Raw genomic sequence first — 18,824 nt, forward strand, 5'->3', positions numbered from 1 at the left:
GCGGTTCCCAATCGAAACCCACTTCATTTCTGCTGTTAATAGAGTAGTTGTGTAGAATCATCTTTCATTATGGGACCCTTCCCTACATCTCTCGCTATACCACGCCATAGACACAAGTTTGAAAAAAAAAAATAAAAGGTTGGGACGAGAGAGCTTTGAAGAAGATTGGCCCTCTATGCAGTCTAGTGCTGTTGTCACTTAACCACGCGCAGTGCGTTTTCCGTATTGCTGTGTGTTGTACTGTCCACATGCTTAGCTGAAGCCGGCACGGTAGCTCAGCGTGTTCGGTCAGAGGGTTAGCTACCCTCTGTAACAAAAAACTGAGTGAATAGGTCAACGAAGAACCTAAACGGATGACATAGGACATCCACCCCGAACAAATTCAACGAACAATATACCGTACAACGAAATGAGACCACTCAAAAAGAAAGCAGAAGCTGAATGGTAACGTGCTTGTCTCCCATGCAGCGGGCCGAGGTTCGATTCCCGGTTGGGTTGGAGATCTTTTTTCGCTTGTGGACTGGGTCTTGTGTTGTCCTCATCATCATTTCATCCTCATCACCGGCACGCGAGTCGCCCAATGTGGCGTCGACTGTAATAAGACTTGCAGTTCGCTGCCGAACTAACCCGGACGGGCCTCCCGGGCAGCAGTGCCATACGCTCATTTCATTTTTTATGTTGGACTTGTTGTGCTTGGGAAGTTCTCTGTTTCTACACTACTGGCCATCAAAATTGCTACACCATGAAGGTGACGTGCTACTGACGCGAAATTTAACCGACAGGAAGAAGATGCTGTGATATGCAAAAGACTAGCTAGCTTTTCAGAGCATTCACACAGGGTTGGCGCGTGTGGCGACACCTACAACGTGCAGACATTAGGAAATTTCCCAACCGATTTCTCATACACAAACACCAGTTGACCGGCGTTGCCTGGTGAAACGTTGTTGTGATGCCTCGTGTAAGGAAGAGAAATGCGTACCATCACGTTTCCCATTTTGATAAAGGTCGGATTGTAGCCTATCGCGATTGCGGTTTATCGTATCGCGACAGTGCAGCTCGAGTTGGTCGAGATCCAACGACTGTTAGCAGAATATGAAAACGGTAGGTTCAGGAGGGTAATACGGAACGCCGTGCTGGATCCCAATGGCCTCGTATCACTATCAGTCGAGATGACAGGCATCTTATCCGCATGGCTGTAACGGATCGTACAGCCACGTCTCGATCCCTGAGTCAACAGATGGGGACGTTTGCAAGACAACAACCACCTGCACGAACAGTTCGACGACGTTTGCGGCAGCATGGACTATCAGCTCGGAGACCGTGGCCGCGGTTACCCTTGACGCTGCATCACAGACAGGAGCGCCTGCGATGGTGTACTCAACGACGAACCTGGGTGTACGAATGGCAAAACGTCATTTTTTCGGATGAATCCAGTTTCTGTTTACAGCATCATGATGGTCGCATCCGTGTTTGGCGACATCGCGATGAACGCACATTGGAAGCGTGTATTCGTCACCGCCATACTGGCATATCACCCGGCGTGATGGTATGGGCTGCCATTGGTTACACGTCTCGGTCACCTCTTGTTCGCATTGACGGAACGTTGAATAGCGGACGTTACATTTCAGATGTGTTACGACCAGTGGCTCTACCATTCATTCGATCGCTGCGAAACCCTACATTTCAGTAGGATAATGCACGACCGCATGTTGCGGGTCCTGTACGGGCCTTTCTGGGTACAGAAAGTGTTCGACTGCTGCCCTGGCCAGCACATTCTCCAGAACTCTGACCAACTGAAAACGTCTGGTCAATGGTGGCCGAACAACTGTCTCGTCGCAGGACGCCAGTCACTACTCTTGATGAACTGTGCTATCGTGTTGAAGCTGCATGGGCAGCTGTACCTGTACACGCCATCCAAGCTCTGTTTGACTCAATGCCCAGGCGTATCAAGGCCGTTATTACGGCCAGAGGTGGTTGTTTTGGGTACTGATTTCTCAGGATCTATGCACCAAAATTGCGTGAAAATGTAATCACATGACAGTTCTAGTATAATATATTTGTCCAATGAATACCCGTTTGTCATCTTGCATTTCTTCTTGGTGTAGCAATTTTAATGGCCAGTAGTGTATTTTGCTTTTTTTCACAGTTGAGTACACCTTCTTCCTGTTTTCGTGCTTTATCTGTGTTCAGGTTTTAATGGACTGCCAACTCAGCCCTCTTACGATTAAACCCGTGGCAGGTGCGATGGTGAGTTTCCCTTGTGTGAGGCGTCCGGCAGCCACGTGTTGAACGTCGGCGGTGTTGTTGCAGGGAGCTGGAGCCGGTGCGGGTGCGGCCGCCAGCGCGACGTCGCAAGATGACTGCGGGCCGACGCCACGGCATCGCCGCCTCGTCTGCGTCTGCGAGCGTCGCGACGTCCCACCCGGCAAGCGGACTGCCTCTGCGCCCCTTGTGTAGCGAGCTGCACGGCGACTCGAACGTTTAGGAACGATGCCCGCTACCGTGTGTCCATTCTGCCTTGCCTTCTTCGCCACCGGCGTCGGCTAAGTGAGCTGAACACTTTTTTTTTTACTTTTTTTTTCGTTGGTACTTGACGTGTGACACATCAGGAGCGAGGTAAATACTTTCTCTGCGCAATTTTCATACAAAACCGCTAACGTACCATCCAAAAAAGGGTAAATTTACGCACTTTACATATTTTGTACTATAAAATATATAAATATAAATATATATATATATATATATGTATACATCTATAAATTTGTGAAATATTAGTATCGGTGTTTAATATATCGTTGTGGTAAATGTTTCAAATTTTGTGTGATATATTCTTCGTGAGAAAACGTACAAGATATACTTCTCTATTTTTCCGCATAAACGTCAGATCGGTGACCTAAGCTCCGTTAGGTGCAGTTCACAAAAGGACTAGCGGAGCTACTTTTTGGAGTTCAGAGGGTCACTTGTGTCTATTTTTAAAGAGGGGAAAAAATAAAGTATTTATTTGACGTCGTAGTGCCTAGAGAATTTGTGTCCAGAATATTTTGTTAAGAGGTTTACTGCCAAAGTAGACGTCGTCTCGCGACTATATTTTTCGGAGACCGACCCGACAGGAGACGCGTTTCCGACGTAGTGAGAAGGGGGAACTCGGTAGTCCCCCCCAGGAGATGGCTTCACCGCAGGGCCGCAAGTCACTGCTGTCGCTCGGCAACTGGACGAACTTCATGGGCAGGGACGGCCACAACAACAACAACAACAACAACAACAACAGCAACCACCACCAGCACCACGGCGTCAACAACAACAACAACGGCGGCGGCGGCGTGCGCAACGAGCGCAGCGGCAGCTCGTCCAGCCGTGACTTCTGGAGCCGCGTGTCGCAGCAGATGTCCTACATCGACGGCAGCACGCGCAGCAACTCCATCCTGAGCACGGGCAGCGGCTACCAGCCGCAGGCGCTGCCGCCGCCGCCGCTCCCGCACGCCCACCCCGCCGGCGCGCCGCACCACCAGCAACAGGTGAGCCACATGCTCCTCCTCCCTACTCACTTGCTTTTCACTCCTTTCTGTACTAATATGCAGACAGTGTTTGGTACTAGTGTTATAGCCATCCTTTTAGATATTATTACAGAGGTAATACACTGAAGCGCCGAACAAACTGGTATAGGCATGCGTCGTATGTAAACAGGCAGAATACGGCTCTGCGGTCAGCAACGACTATATAAGACAACAAGTGTCTGGCGCAGTTGTTAGATCGGTTACTGCTGCTACAATGGCAGTTTATCAAGACTTAAGTGAGTTCGACCGTGGTGTTATAGTCGGCGCACGAGGCATCTACGAGGCAGCGATGAGGTGAGGATTTTCCCTTACGAACATTTCACGAGTGTACCGTGAATATCAGGAATCCGGTAAAACATCAAATCTCCGACATCGCTGCGGCCGGAAAAAGTTCATGCAAGAACGGGAGCAACCACGACTGAAAAGAATCGTTCAACGTGACAGAAGTGCAACCCTTCCGAAAACTGCTGCACATTTCAATGCTGGGCCAAAAAGTGTCAGCGTGCGAACCATTCAACGAAACGCATTCGATATGGGCTTTGGAGCCGAAGGCCCTGTCGTGTACACTTGATGACTCTACGACACAAAGCCTTATGCCTCGCCTAGGCCCATCAACACCGACATTGGACTGTTGATGACTGGAAACCTGTTGTCTCGTCGGACGAGTCTCGTTTTAAAATGTCTCGAGCGGATGGACCTGTTCGGGTATGGAGACAACCTCATAAATCCATGAACCCTGAATGTCAGCAGGGCACTGTTCAAGCTGGTGGAGGCTCTGTAATGGTGTGGGGCGGGATAGTTGCAGTGATTTGGGGCCGCTGATACGTCTAGATACGACTCTGACAGGTGCCAATTACATAACCATCCTATCACCTGCATCCATTCATGCCCATTATGCATTCCGACGGACTTGGGCAATTCCAGCAGGACAGTGCGACACCCTACACGTTTAGAATTCCTACAGAGTGGCTCCGGGAACACTCTTCTGAGTATAGACACTTTCGCCGGTCACCAGACTCCCCAGACGTGGACATTATTGAGCATATCCGGGATGCCTTGTAAAGTGCTGTTCAGAAGAGTTCTCCACCCTCTCGTACTCTTACGGATTTATGGACAGCACTGCAGGATTCACAGTATCAGTTGCTTTTGTATCCCGCCTGGATACGCGGCGCGTGGGTCAGCTCCTGTAAACTGAAGGATAGGCCGAATGTAGGAAGTGAGTAGGAACGGGAAAAGGTGAAATGCTTGGTACTGTAGTTGAAAGTGGTTTTACTATGTACTTAACTTTGGCTGAGATGTGTACGTAGGTGCGAAACTGTACATCAAGTTACAAAGTTACAAGTATGGCTCGTCCACTATAAAATAGAAACAATGTTGCTTGGTCGTCTGCTCGGCATCAAATGGGCAGAATCTGGAGCGGGGCTCGTACAGCTGCTCAGCGCCGGCTAGAGGGCGCTGTCGACCTGTCGGTGTCGTAGTGCCAACCTAAGAGCTTATACCTACGCCGTCGCATCGTAGCCATCGATACCACAGTTCCCTCCAGCACCACTTCAGGCATTAGTCGAGTCGATGCCACGTCGTGTTTCGGCACTTCTGCGTACTCGCGGGGGCACTACACGATGTTATCAATTTCTTTGGCTCTTATATATATACACTCCTGGAAATGGAAAAAAGAACACATTGACACCGGTGTGTCAGACCCACCATACTTGCTCCGGACACTGCGAGAGGGCTGTACAAGCAATGATCACACGCACGGCACAGCGGACACACCAGGAACCGCGGTGTTGGCCGTCGAATGGCGCTAGCTGCGCAGCATTTGTGCACCGCCGCCGTCAGTGTCAGCCAGTTTGCCGTGGCATACGGAGCTCCATCGCAGTCTTTAACACTGGTAGCATGCCGCGACAGCGTGGACGTGAACCGTATGTGCAGTTGATGGACTTTGAGCGAGGGCGTATAGTGGGCATGCGGGAGGCCGGGTGGACGTACCGCCGAATTGCGCAACACGTGGGGCGTGAGGTCTCCACAGTACATCGATGTTATCGCCAGTGGTCGGCGGAAGGTGCACGTGCCCGTCGACCTGGGACCGGACCGCAGCGACGCACGGATGCACTCCAAGACCGTAGGATCCTACGCAGTGCCGTAGGGGACCGCACCGCCACTTCCCAGCAAATTAGGGACACTGGTGCTCCTGGGGTATCGGCGAGGACCATTCGCAACCGTCTCCATGAAGCTGGGCTACGGTCCCGCACACCGTTAGGCCGTCTTCCGCTCACGCCCCAACATCGTGCAGCCCGCCTCCAGTGGTGTCGCGACAGGCGTGAATGGAGGGACGAATGGAGACGTGTCGTCTTCAGCGATGAGAGTCGCTTCTGCCTTGGTGCCAATGATGGTCGTATGCGTGTTTGGCGCCGTGCAGGTGAGCGCCACAATCAGGACTGCATACGACCGAGGCACACAGGGCCAACACCCGGCATCATGGTGTGGGGAGCGATCTCCTACACTGGCCGTACACCACTGGTGATCGTCGAGGGGAAACTGAATAGTGCACGGTACATCCAAACCGTCATCGAACCAATCGTTCTACCATTCCTAGACCGGCAAGGGAACTTGCTGTTCCAACAGGACAATGCACGTCCGCATGTATCCCGTGCCACCCAACGTGCTCTAGAAGGTGTAAGTCAACTACCCTGGCCAGCAAGATCTCCGGATCTGTCCCCCATTGAGCATGTTTGGGACTGGATGAAGCGTCGTCTCACGCGGTCTGCACGTCCAGCACGAACGCTGGTCCAACTGAGGCGCCAGGTGGAAATGGCATGGCAAGCCGTTCCACAGGACTACATCCAGCATCTCTACGATCGTCTCCATGGGAGAATAGCAGCCTGCATTGCTGCGAAAGGTGGATATACACTGTACTAGTGCCGACATTGTGCATGCTCTGTTGCCTGTGTCTATGTGCCTGTGGTTCTGTCAGTGTGATCATGTGATGTATCTGACCCCAGGAATGTGTCAATAAAGTTTCCCCTTCCTGGGACAATGAATTCACGGTGTTCTTATTTCAATTTCCAGGAGTATATATATATATATATATATATATATATATATATATATATATATATATATATATATAGGCCCGTGTGAAGTGATGTCTAAGTTCAGGCAGGGACCCAGCTTCACGGTGTATAACGAGAAACCTATGTCCTGTGCCACGGGCGAAGACCTTAACAGCATCTTCGGCAGAGAAAGAGACCTTCGGAATGGCGGAGATCCTCCCTGGGGATAATTATTGGAGGACACCATTGCCTTGTGGAGAAGAGGGATCTTCAAAGGCTAAGGAAGTAAACCCTGGAAGAAAATCCTCACCTGTGTTAGGCCTAGCAAGTCAGCAGCTGAGCAAATACATACTGCTTTCAAACCTAAACCAAGCATCAGATGGAAGTATGAATTAGTATCTTGGAAGCATGATCACGAAAGTCAACACCATTAACCAGGAAATACTCAGCAGGACACAGAAAGTATCCAGTTTTTACAGTCAAATTGAAAATCTTCTCTGCCACAAAATGCAAAACGACCTATTTCGTACCAATCCTATCGTATGGTTTATCAACATGTACCCTGCTAAAAACGACCTCAGCAGAATTCCGACGATAGAAATGAGATTCGTTAGAACTATGAACCAAACAACTAGAATGGACAAAATCAGGAATGAGGTGAGTAGAGAAGTAGCTGGTATTGATGTACCTGATACGAGTGATATAAAGAAACGCAGGCTTCAGTGGTATGGGCACATAGTGACAATGAACGGCGAAAGACCTGCCAAAAGGTACACTCCTGGAAATTGAAATAAGAACACCGTGAATTCATTGTCCCAGGAAGGGGAAACTTTATTGACACATTCCTGGCGTCAGATACATCACATGATCACACTGACAGAACCACAGGCACATAGACACAGGCAACAGAGCATGCACAATGTCGGCACTAGTACAGTGTATATCCACCTTTCGCAGCAATGCAGGCTGCTATTCTCCCATGGAGACGCTCGTAGAGATGCTGGATGTAGTCCTGTGGAACGGCTTGCCATGCCATTTCCACCTGGCGCCTCAGTTGGACCAGCGTTCGTGCTGGACGTGCAGACCGCGTGAGACGACGCTTCATCCAGTCCCAAACATGCTCAATGGGGGACAGATCCGGAGATCTTGCTGGCCAGGGTAGTTGACTTACACCTTCTAGAGCACGTTGGGTGGCACGGGATACATGCGGACGTGCATTGTCCTGTTGGAACAGCAAGTTCCCTTGCCGGTCTAGGAATGGTAGAACGATGGGTTCGATGACGGTTTGGATGTACCGTGCACTATTCAGTGTCCCCTCGACGATCACCAGTGGTGTATGGCCAGTGTAGGAGATCGCTCCCCACACCATGATGCCGGGTGTTGGCCCTGTGTGCCTCGGTCGTATGCAGTCCTGATTGTGGCGCTCACCTGCACGGCGCCAAACACGCATACGACCATCATTGGCACCAAGGCAGAAGCGACTCTCATCGCTGAAGACGACACGTCTCCATTCGTCCCTCCATTCACGCCTGTCGCGACACCACTGGAGGCGGGCTGCACGATGTTGGGGCGTGAGCGGAAGACGGCCTAACGGTGTGCGGGACCGTAGCCCAGCTTCATGGAGACGGTTTCGAATGGTCCTCGCCGATACCCCAGGAGCAACAGTGTCCCTAATTTGCTAGGAAGTGGCGGTGCGGTTCCCTACGGCACTGCGTAGGATCCTACGGTCTTGGCGTGCATCCGTGCGTCGCTGCGGTCCGGTCCCAGGTCGACGGGCACGTGCACCTTCCGCCGACCACTGGCGACAACATCGATGTACTGTGGAGACCTCACGCCCCACGTGTTGAGCAATTCGGCGGTACGTCCACCCGGCCTCCCGCATGCCCACTATACGCCCTCGCTCAAAGTCCGTCAACTGCACATACGGTTCACGTCCACGCTGTCGCGGCATGCTACCAGTGTTAAAGACTGCGATGGAGCTCCGTATGCCACGGCAAACTGGCTGACACTGACGGCGGCGGTGCACAAATGCTGCGCAGCTAGCGCCATTCGACGGCCAACACCGCGGTTCCTGGTGTGTCCGCTGTGCCGTGCGTGTGATCATTGCTTGTACAGCCCTCTCGCAGTGTCCGGAGCAAGTATGGTGGGTCTGACACACCGGTGTCAATGTGTTCTTTTTTCCATTTCCAGGAGTGTATTTCAAACTGAACCTCTTAGGAAGAAGACCACGGGGAAAACCAAGAAAACGCTGGATACAGACTACAAGATCAGATGTGCAGGTGAAAGGACACAATTGGGAAGTTGTCCTGGAACAGAGGATGTATGAAGACAGAAGGAGGTGGCGAGCTCTTGTACGCCACACCCGGGAAACTGGAGTTCGAAAACGATGGTGACCGATTTTTGTACATATTGCCCACTTCAACGTTTCAACGCAGATATCTCTGGCACAACAAAAGATACTGAAACACGACTGTTGCGGGTATGAATGTAAGGCAGGGGCTCAATAAATAGTATGAGACATTCTAAAACGTAATCAAATACTGTTTTCGACCCAAACTTACGCATTTTTAAAAATGGATACCCTTTATTATTTCTTGCGCAATCGATAATGTAAAGCATCAGAAAAAGAAATTGCAAAACGAAGTTGACGCTTGAAGTATACGAGACGCGCAGCTATTGCACAACTCGAGATGGAGGTTGCAGCGATGGAAGGATCTTCTCCCAATCGCTGTTGAGCAGTGGGACAATCTGGACCAACAGTGCATTGATGAACTTGTGGATAGTATGCTACGACGAATACAGGCATGTATCAATGCAAGAGGACGTACTACTAGGTATTAGAAGTACCGGTGTGTACAGCAATCTGGACCACCACCTCTCAAGTTCTTGCTGTATGGTGGTACAACCTGCAATGTGTGGTTTTCATGAGCAATAAAAAGGGCGGGAATGATGTTTACGTTGATCTCTATTCCAATTTTCTGTACAGGTTCCGGAACTCTCGCAACCGAGGTGATGCAAAACATTTTTTGGTGTGTGTATAAGGGTCGATGTGAAAACTTTCCGAAATACGATATCCCCTAAACGAATCTCGCTAGAGTCCTGCAAAAAACACCACTGACATTCTAATTTAGTTTGTTAGTGTCAATATGCATTGTTTCAACTGAAAAAGTGTATGTTTGCATAAAAGTGTGGCTAACAATACAAACCCCTGGCTATGAATCCATTCTGTGAAAACTGCACGTCAATACTACTTTCCATTTTTGCAATATATGCGGTGCAAGTTTTAGGTGTTTCACCCGAGAGAGAGAGAGTGAGAGAGAGTCCGCTAACATTTGAAAATGCACTTAGTCACGGAATAATGTAGGTAAAGAGGTAAAACTTTTTACGGAATCTTTGGCTGTAATGTAAACGTGCAGATTTATCTTGGGGTTCATAGAGTATCTCGATACGGCTTCCAAATCATTACCAACCCCCCACCCCCGCCATGTTTCACTGTTTGGACGTGAAATCGGCCTAAAGGTGGAAACAGTGTGAAACAAGACTCATCCCGACCAAATGATAATCCCCTTCATGAACATCTGCAAGAATCACTCAACACACACTTACCTCCGCGGTTGATGTTTTTCCACTTTCCTTATATAAGGTGTATGTCTTCGATACGGTGCCCCTTGCAACCACTACTGGTACCTTGGTTACGGAAGCACGCACCATACGGGCACCAACAGTTTGGCCACGTTCGAGTTCATTCAGGTCCGACATGAGGCACTCAAAGCTGAATAGAACGCCATTCTGAGCACGACCGACAGTTGCAACGTATTGGGGACATTGCACAGGTTACTTTCGTGGTCAAGTACAACAGTGCAACCTGCAGGCTTGACTAGCCTCTGCATTTACGTTCAAGCGAGCATTTCTCGCGGTATTTCCATACTTTTGTCCAGTCCCTGTACCTCCTACGAAACGCAGCGACCAGCTTCTTTCTTCTGCTGTGATTGATTTCTTTGTCACTTTTGTCCTGTGCTGTTCAGGTGTTCATTATGTGCTTCGTCTCCTCAAAAGAAAATTGGAGACTAGCTACTTGTACATTCAGAGTGTGTATCGGATCGATAGCTACCTCTTTGTTTCTTGCCAGGATAGCCAAGTCATTGGCGAATGCAGGGCAGTTTTACAATGTTCTTTGAACCTCCAATGTGAACTTTGTTCAGCAGTACTTTCCCGTTGTAATTCCTTATCCTATTTTCGGATGAGCTTCTCTAAGAAGCAATTTGGGTCGGTCCATCACCCTTTAGGGCTTCAGTTTTAATTGAAAATGCTTTGGAGAGTTCACTGAGGATTTTATGTGTCTGCTTGATAATTTCTGCCATTTGGGGTCCACTCGAAGACGTCAGCCAGTACTTCCCGCTCTACAGAACCCCAGGTTTTATTAAAGCCGACCAAGACGGGTACTATATATTTCGACATATAGATTTCCAATACTCTTAAGACTCCAGTTGCTGCACCAGCCTGGTCTGCAGTACTTTGGCGAGTATCTTGTAAGCTTGAGATACGACAGAAATATCACGTTAATTTTTGACGTCAGTAATATTTCCTTTTTTGTATACAGGATGAAACAGTGTTTTTTTTTTCATTCACCAGATACTATTCCAGTTTCCCGTATCTTACCCATATCGTGACTTGAAGCATTCATGGTGATTTTTCCTCCATTTTTCAACACTTCCGCTGTGACCGAGCCTTCTCCGGTGGCTTTGTTGTCCTTTGGTTCCACGACTATCCTCAAATGGTTCAAATGGCTCTGAGCACTACGGGACTTAACTTCTAAGGTCATCAGTCCCCTAGAACTTAGAACTACTTAAACGTAACTAACCTAAGGACATCACACACATCCATGCCCGAGGCAGGATTCGAACCTGCGACCGTAGCAGTCGCGCGGTTTCAGACTGTAGCGCCTAGAACCGCTCGGCCACCCCAGCCGGCGACTATCCTCCTAAGTGGATCAGAATTAGGATTAGCTGAATAGTTGTTTGCATTTTTCTCGGGCTCCTTCACAGCTAAGCATTTTTTCGAAATTCTTAGTTAGGATCTCACAGTTTCCCTTATTGTTCACTACCAGTTTCTCATCATACCTCTACAAACCTTTTGGACAATACCGATTTACATGTTGCTTGAAGGTCCTGTAGAAGTTTCTGCTGTTGTTCCCGTGAATTCTGACTCAATGCTCTCGATTTCTTTTCGCTTCGCGGAACGTCTTTACAGTCTGCTACCACACTTCTTTGTAATCTGAGAATTTATCTTTTGTTTTGTCTGGATATCGTGCTTTGTAGGCTATTAATTCATTATTCCTTGGTTTGATAAAAAAATAGCTACAAAAACACATGAATATTAAATATATATTATCTTTAGTCATTTTAAAAACAGAAGTATTAATATCCCCCTTCCTCTCTACTAAAGTTTAGTTATGTATCAAGCTTTGTTGGGATATTGGCTGACATCTCAGAGGTATTGTTCTCAGAAAAGTTGGGAACGACTGTCCTAGGCACTAGACAGTAGGTACAAGAAACTTACAGCACGACCTGAAACTTAGCATTGAGTTATAACTACCGCACGTATCAGAATATTTTACACATATAAAGATAAATGACAAAGATCTTTTGGATTTGTTACTTGTCACTTACCCATCCACCCAACGAGCACACGAAGGTGCAAGAAACCATTAACCATAAAAAGCTACAGAACGACAGCACATGTCCAAGCTAATATTTAGGTTCAAATGGCTCTGAGCACTATGGGACTTAACATCTGAGGTCAACAGTCCCCTAGTACTTAGAACCTAACTAACCTAAGGACATCACACACATCCACGCCCGAGGCAGGATTCTAACTGCGACTATAGAAGCAGCGCGGTTCCGGACTGAAGTGCCTAGAACCGCTCGGACGCTTCAGTCTGGAACCGCGCGACCGCTACGGTCGCAGGTTCGAATCCTGCCTCGGACATGGATGTGAGTGATGTCCTTAGGTTAGTTAGGTTTAATTAGTTTTAAGTTCTAGGGGACTGATGACCTCAGATGTTAAGTCCCACAGTGCTCAGAGCCATTTGCACCATTTAAGATATTCATATTGTACTATCGGACTTTCGATTACGCAATTCTTTCTTCAGGTGTCCAATCAAAATAGCTGTGTGGGCATCTGAAGATGAAATTCTATGGATTCAAAGATTTGTATGTATTAAGTTCGTGGTTGATTCGGTAGAATGTTTTAATCTTTTCCGAAGTTTCAAATATAAAGCATATTTTCCAAATCCGGCATTTCTCCAAAGACAGGAGTCCTCGAATTTTATTACACATAGTAACATCTGTGACTACAGTGTGCGACATATTTTCAGTTAACTGAATGAACTGTACCATTAATGCCGGTTCCACATCGCCTCTTGAAGTCTGTAAGTTCCATGTTCCATTGCAACAACACCGCTCTGCTGTTTCTGTTTTATATGTTCTTCCACGCATATATTGTTCCTGTGGTGTCCTGCCCACCAGTCGTTTATAGGGTGCCTAAAGGATGCTGCGTCCTTGGAATGCTATACAACAATTCAAGCAAATAACATTAATAGTTTTTACTACAAATAAGAAGATTTACAATACTTGGAATTTACAACGGTGTCGCAAGCGATGGGTGACATGCAATATAAATCCGAGTCCTTTGCTATATACAGTGTTCATGTAAGTTTGACACGCAGTTTTTGGATCACTAATAAATGCTACCGTAGCGTTCTCTGCTAGGCCTGTACGTACACTGTCCTAACACTCTGCGAATACTGAGCGGCCGAGGCTGGCAGGAGCTGAGCTTATATTCTCCTGTTGTAGAGGCCGCTGCTGTCGTGGTGCGGACCATTGGCCGATGTCGTTTCATCGCCTTGCCTTCTCTTCTCTTGCGTTCGTCATCTTCGTTCCGGCGCTTGTGGTTACGCCACAAAAGTTCCATTTCTCGAATTTTCGCTTTTCTGACAAATGAGAGCAACAGGTTAGTACCTCGTCGCATACCGCGACTCGGTCTGGGTGACCTCAGTTCCCCTCCCCCCCCCCCCCCCCCACCTCCCACCCGATCCCCCTACTCTCCTTCCCATCCGTAACAACTCAAGTGGCACAGTTCTCACGTACTGAGGCACTGCATCACAGACAGCACCCCTGAAAACGGTGCTGGAAGTCTATTAAACATGGGCTCTGAAATTCACACTTTAAGAACTATGAGCTCTTCTCCATCTTGAATATTGCGAAACAAATCTCTTCTACCAAGCTCTTTGCTTTCCACATTTTGACACGCGTTATTATGGACAAAAACAATGAATAAATTCCACGTAAACACCGGCTCTTAAGTGCATATTTTAAGGCCTATGATCACTTGTTCATCTTCGTTATTGTGAAATACATCTCTTTGTTGAACGAGTACTGATAGCTCTTAACGTCTGCATTCTAGAGTCCATGTTTACCAGAAAGCTTTTTTCCTTGCTTTGGTCCCTAGTATCTGCTCCCAAAACATGGAAATCAAAGAGCTAGCAGCAAAAGAGATTTGTTGCGCAGTACCGAAGATGAAGAAGTGCACGTAACTCTTAAGGTATGTACTTTAGAGCCCATATCAACCAGACCTTTTAGCTTCGAATGATCGTTCCTTTGATAGCCCTAAATACTGATCATTCCTCATTGGACATCCTGAGTAATTCTCCTCTCACGCGTCTTTCTTCTTCGTAACAGCACCTTATGTTCTATCGAAGGAGGCTGCTCGGTTGGCATACAGGTGTCGTGCTCTGTGTGTGCATAGTTATTTACTTACTTTTACGTGGGTCATCTCATATCTCAGTTCAGACAACTCACTGTACTACTTGGGTCATCCCATATCTCATTCCAGACAACTCGCTGTTCTACTGATTTTGTTCGGAAGTCCTGAAATTGCCTTAGGCAATGCGTCTGCGGGACAGCTCTTCAAATGGGGTTCCACTTCCACGAGCACAACCCTGACAGCTAGCACGATTCTTTTAGAGAAGCTTTATTATCATATATAGGCCATTTCAGTCTTCCCATTTCTGTGTAACTCGTCAGTTGGTAACTTGGTATTTCTCTAATTAGTTTACGTTCTGTTTCTCAACATATTAAAATGGTGCTTGAAGAAGACTGAATAAATGATTGGCCATACATTGCTTTCTTTTGTTGATGCTTTCTAGTAGACCTCGCTGCAGTCCTATTCCTTCCAACATCTCCACGAAGATTTGAATCACTTCGCTTTCATGAAACATTGTTCAAAAAGACTGCTATTTGCCACGCATACAGAATGATTCTACTGCCGCTAAAATTCGTCTCGCGTAGGTACCGAGAAGATAAGGTAAGAGAAATCAGGGCTCATAAGAAAGCATTTAGATAGTTTTTTTCTCCTTACTCCACTTGTGAATGCAACGTGAAATAAAATGACCAGCACTGTTGCAAGGTATCCTCCGTTCTGTTCTGTATGGTGGCTTATGGAGTATGTTTGTAAACGCAGGTGTACTGGGATGAAGCGTCATTTATGTATTATCCATAAAAACCTTGATCAATGCCTGTGGCCTTCCTGATGATTTGACCTTCCCTTCGTTGTTTTCATTTGAGAGTATGTTAAATGAATATTCTGACTTGACAACGCCTCTGAAATAGATACCGGAGGTGGGACGTAAATCGTGCAAAGATGACGGACAGTTATTATCGAAGTTTGATTTTAAAATTCATCGAAAAATATATTACCGACGTTTGTTGCGGATGGACAGACTGAACAGCGTATGGGCGAGGTTAACACCTTAGACAATAATTTTCCAGTCGGGGATGAAACTAAATCTGTTTGATTAGAGGTTCATGTGTTACAACGGGTGTATCGTAAAGAATAACAAAAGAAATGAGCCTGTCATTTCGATCACCATCATCAATAATCGGTTAACTCATTTCTTCATTCATTTCTTAAATAACTGATTCTTCGACTAGACGTCTCCATCCACAGTGATCTTCAGCTCTTTTTAATGCAATGTGAAGAAGTAGGTTAATTATCTTCATCGCTTGATCCAACCATCCACTTCCTGCTCTTCTTCGTGGCCTTCTGTCTTAGATTTACGGGAAGTAAAGTTCTTGTGATGCTAAATTCTTCGATAATGGAAGCATTGGTACTTCTTTCTGTCCATGGTTCATTAACATCTTCCGCCGACAACACATCGCTAAGGCGTTTGTTCGGCTCTTGTCACTAGGTTTCACGGTCTGGGTCTCGGTCTCACAGCTGTACAACACCACAGGGAACACCCATGATTCCACCAAGAGCATCTTCGTTGTTTTGGATATTGCCCAGTTCTGTAAGATTTTCGCGAATTAAATCATTACAGCTCGGCCAACTACGATTCTTGGTTTTATTTATTCATCACACTTTCCTGTGTCATTGATGATCAGAGATCCTCGAAACACAAACCTTTCATTACCTCCAGATGCTTTAAGGAATCTGTAAATCGAATTTAATCTAAACCTTGCATATTAAAAACCGTTAGTTTGGTTTTTCCCATGATTATCTCTACACCGTAACGTAAGCTAATAGTTTTCACTCTGGAAGCCACATCACTAATATCTTCCTCCCTTCATGTAATGAGAGTAGTTTCATTTGCAACGAGTGGACTGTTCACCAAGAGATGAATACACTAAGCAGATTCAGAAGGATGTAGGTTGCAGTAGGTACTGGGAGATGAAGAAACTTGCACAGGATAGAGTAGCATGGAGAGCTGCATCAAACCAGTCTCAGGACTGAAGACTACAACAACAACAATTGAAATTCTATCGTCCCAGATATCCAGTGCTCCCCTCGTGATGTGCTCTGTATAGACATTACAGAGCTGAGGTGAGAGTGTACAACCTTGTCTGATTCCATTTCTCACATCGAAAAACTCCGAGTATTCACCACCCAACTTTATGGTTGTAGGATCATTGATACAGAGATCATGATGTGTTTTGGAATTATGTGTTTTGGAATCCAAAACTCATTGAGCACATGCCACGGCTTGTCTTACACGACGTGATCAAAGGTCTTGGTGTAGGAAACAAATGAAGGAAGGGACACTTAACTCACGAAAGTTTTCAATTTCGTACCTCAAAATCAAGATTGCCTTTCGAGTACCATTGCCTAGGACAAAACCTGCTTGTTCTGCAGAAATGTGAGGTGGCAGGAATTTATTTAGGCGTTGATTCATTATGTGCATGAAAACTTTACGAGCATGCGATTTTAAAGCTGTAGTCCTATAATTTGAGCACTCCCGAACTGATTCTATCTTGTGAAGAGGAGTTGGAACACATGTAGTCCAGTCATTATGCCATTCACCAGTTTTCCATATCGTATGACATATTAAATGGAAAGCACGCACGCCTTCCTCTCCTATCACAGTCAGTATTCCTCTGGAAATACTGTCTACACCAGGGGCTTTGTTGTTTCTCAAAAGCTTGAATGTCGAGTTGCATTTCTGATTACATACAAATGACCTTTCCACGATGTTATTTCTTTTGCAGTACAGTGTTTCGCAGTGTTGTTTCACCCGACTGTTTCTAATTTTTGTCACTAATCATATTGCCAATTACATCTTGATTTTTTTTGGGGGGGGGGGGAGGGAGGGGGTCATCGGTCTCTGAGTGCTTTGATGCGGCTCGCACACAAATTTCTCTCCTCTGCCAACCTCTACATCTCAGAGTAGCACCTGCAAGCTACGTCCTCAACTATTTGCCTGAGGTCCTCTTCAGTGTTTACCCTCTACAGCTCCCTTTAGTACCATGGAAGTTATTCCGTGATGTCTTAACAGATGTCCTACCATCCCATCCATTCTTCTTGTCAGTGTTTTCCATGTACTCCTTTCCTCGTCGATTCTCCGGAGAACCTCCTCATTCCTTACCTTATCACTCCATCTAATTTTCATCGTTCTTCTGTAGCATTACATCTCAAATGCTTAGATTATCTTCTGTTATGGTTTTTCAACAATCCATGTTTCACTGCCATACGATGCTGAGCTCCAAACGTACATTCTAGGAAATTTATTTCTCGAATTATGGCTTATATTTGATACTGACAGACTTCTCTTAGTCAGAAATGCTCATTCTGGCAGTGCTAATATCTTTCTTATGTCCTCCTTGCTCCGTCCAACATACGTTATTTTGCTGCCTAAACAGTATAATTCCGTAACTTCATCTACTTCGTGATCCCCAATTCAGATAAGTTACTCGCTATTCTCATTTCTGCTACTTCGTACTACTTTCGCCTTCCTTCGATTTACTCTCACCCCATATTCTGTACTCATTAGACTGTTCATTCCATTTAACAGTTCGCGTAATTCTTCTTCACTTTCACTAAGGATAACAGTGTCATCAGCGAATGTTATCATTGATATCCTTTCACCTTGAATTTTTATCCTACTCTTTAGCCTTCCTTTTATTTCCGGTATTGCTTCTTCGATGTAGAGACTGAACACTAAGGACGAAAGAATACATCCCTGTCTTACATCCTTTTTAATCCGAGCTTATCGTTCTTTGTCTTCCATTCTTATTGTTCCCTCTTCGGTCTTGTAGATATTATACATTACCCCTCCTTTCCTATAGCTTAGCCTCTATTTCTATCAGAATTTCGAACACCTTGCACCATTTGACATTGTCGAACATTTACTCCAGCTCGACAAATCCTATGAAAGTGTCTTGATTTCCCTTTAGGCTTGATTCCGTTGGCTGAAAGAGTGTGACTTCTCATGCTGGAAGTCTTCGGCCACCGTTGTTGATCAATTTTTTTCCTAAATTTAAGCGGTGCCGGGGTTTGAAGCGGTATCGGAGGAAGTTTTACTGGTCGTATACCCCTAGACCACGGACTTCTTGAGTAGTCATACGTTTGATTTAGCTTTTTATACTGGTCTGTTTCATCGCATATGTTGGTAAGATACTGTCTCTTGCCATGTCAGCAGCTGCGCTCTATTTTGGCAACAAACTACAAGGTGTACGACTTTGCTTCCACCGTTTTTCTCCAACATTTGAGGAGTTAATGAAACAGATTACTTACACATGTATCATTCAAAGTATTTTCCATTGCTGGCCACTACTTTCTGCCATGTTTCGGGCAGTGTACGAATCCCGCGTCGAAAACATTGTTCATCTTTTGAAGCGATCCACGAATCGATCCAATTTGTGACTTCTTCATGAGATCGGAA

At 46.4% G+C, this 18,824-nt stretch overlaps 1 protein-coding gene across 1 annotated transcript in view; it reads left to right on the forward strand.

The window, feature by feature from the left end:
• The first annotated feature begins 2,338 nt into the window (after positions 1–2,338).
• The window catches only part of LOC126474621 (transmembrane protein 117-like), a 321,902-nt gene continuing 305,416 nt past the window's right edge, over positions 2,339–18,824 (forward strand). The window contains exon 1 of the mRNA XM_050102099.1: positions 2,339–3,515. Within this exon, the coding sequence (XP_049958056.1) occupies positions 3,165–3,515 (351 nt within the window). The 5' untranslated portion in view covers positions 2,339–3,164. The remainder of the gene's footprint in view (positions 3,516–18,824) is intronic.

This window comes from Schistocerca serialis, chromosome 4 (genome assembly GCF_023864345.2).
Source record: "Schistocerca serialis cubense isolate TAMUIC-IGC-003099 chromosome 4, iqSchSeri2.2, whole genome shotgun sequence".
Lineage (NCBI taxonomy): Eukaryota > Metazoa > Arthropoda > Insecta > Orthoptera > Acrididae > Schistocerca > Schistocerca serialis.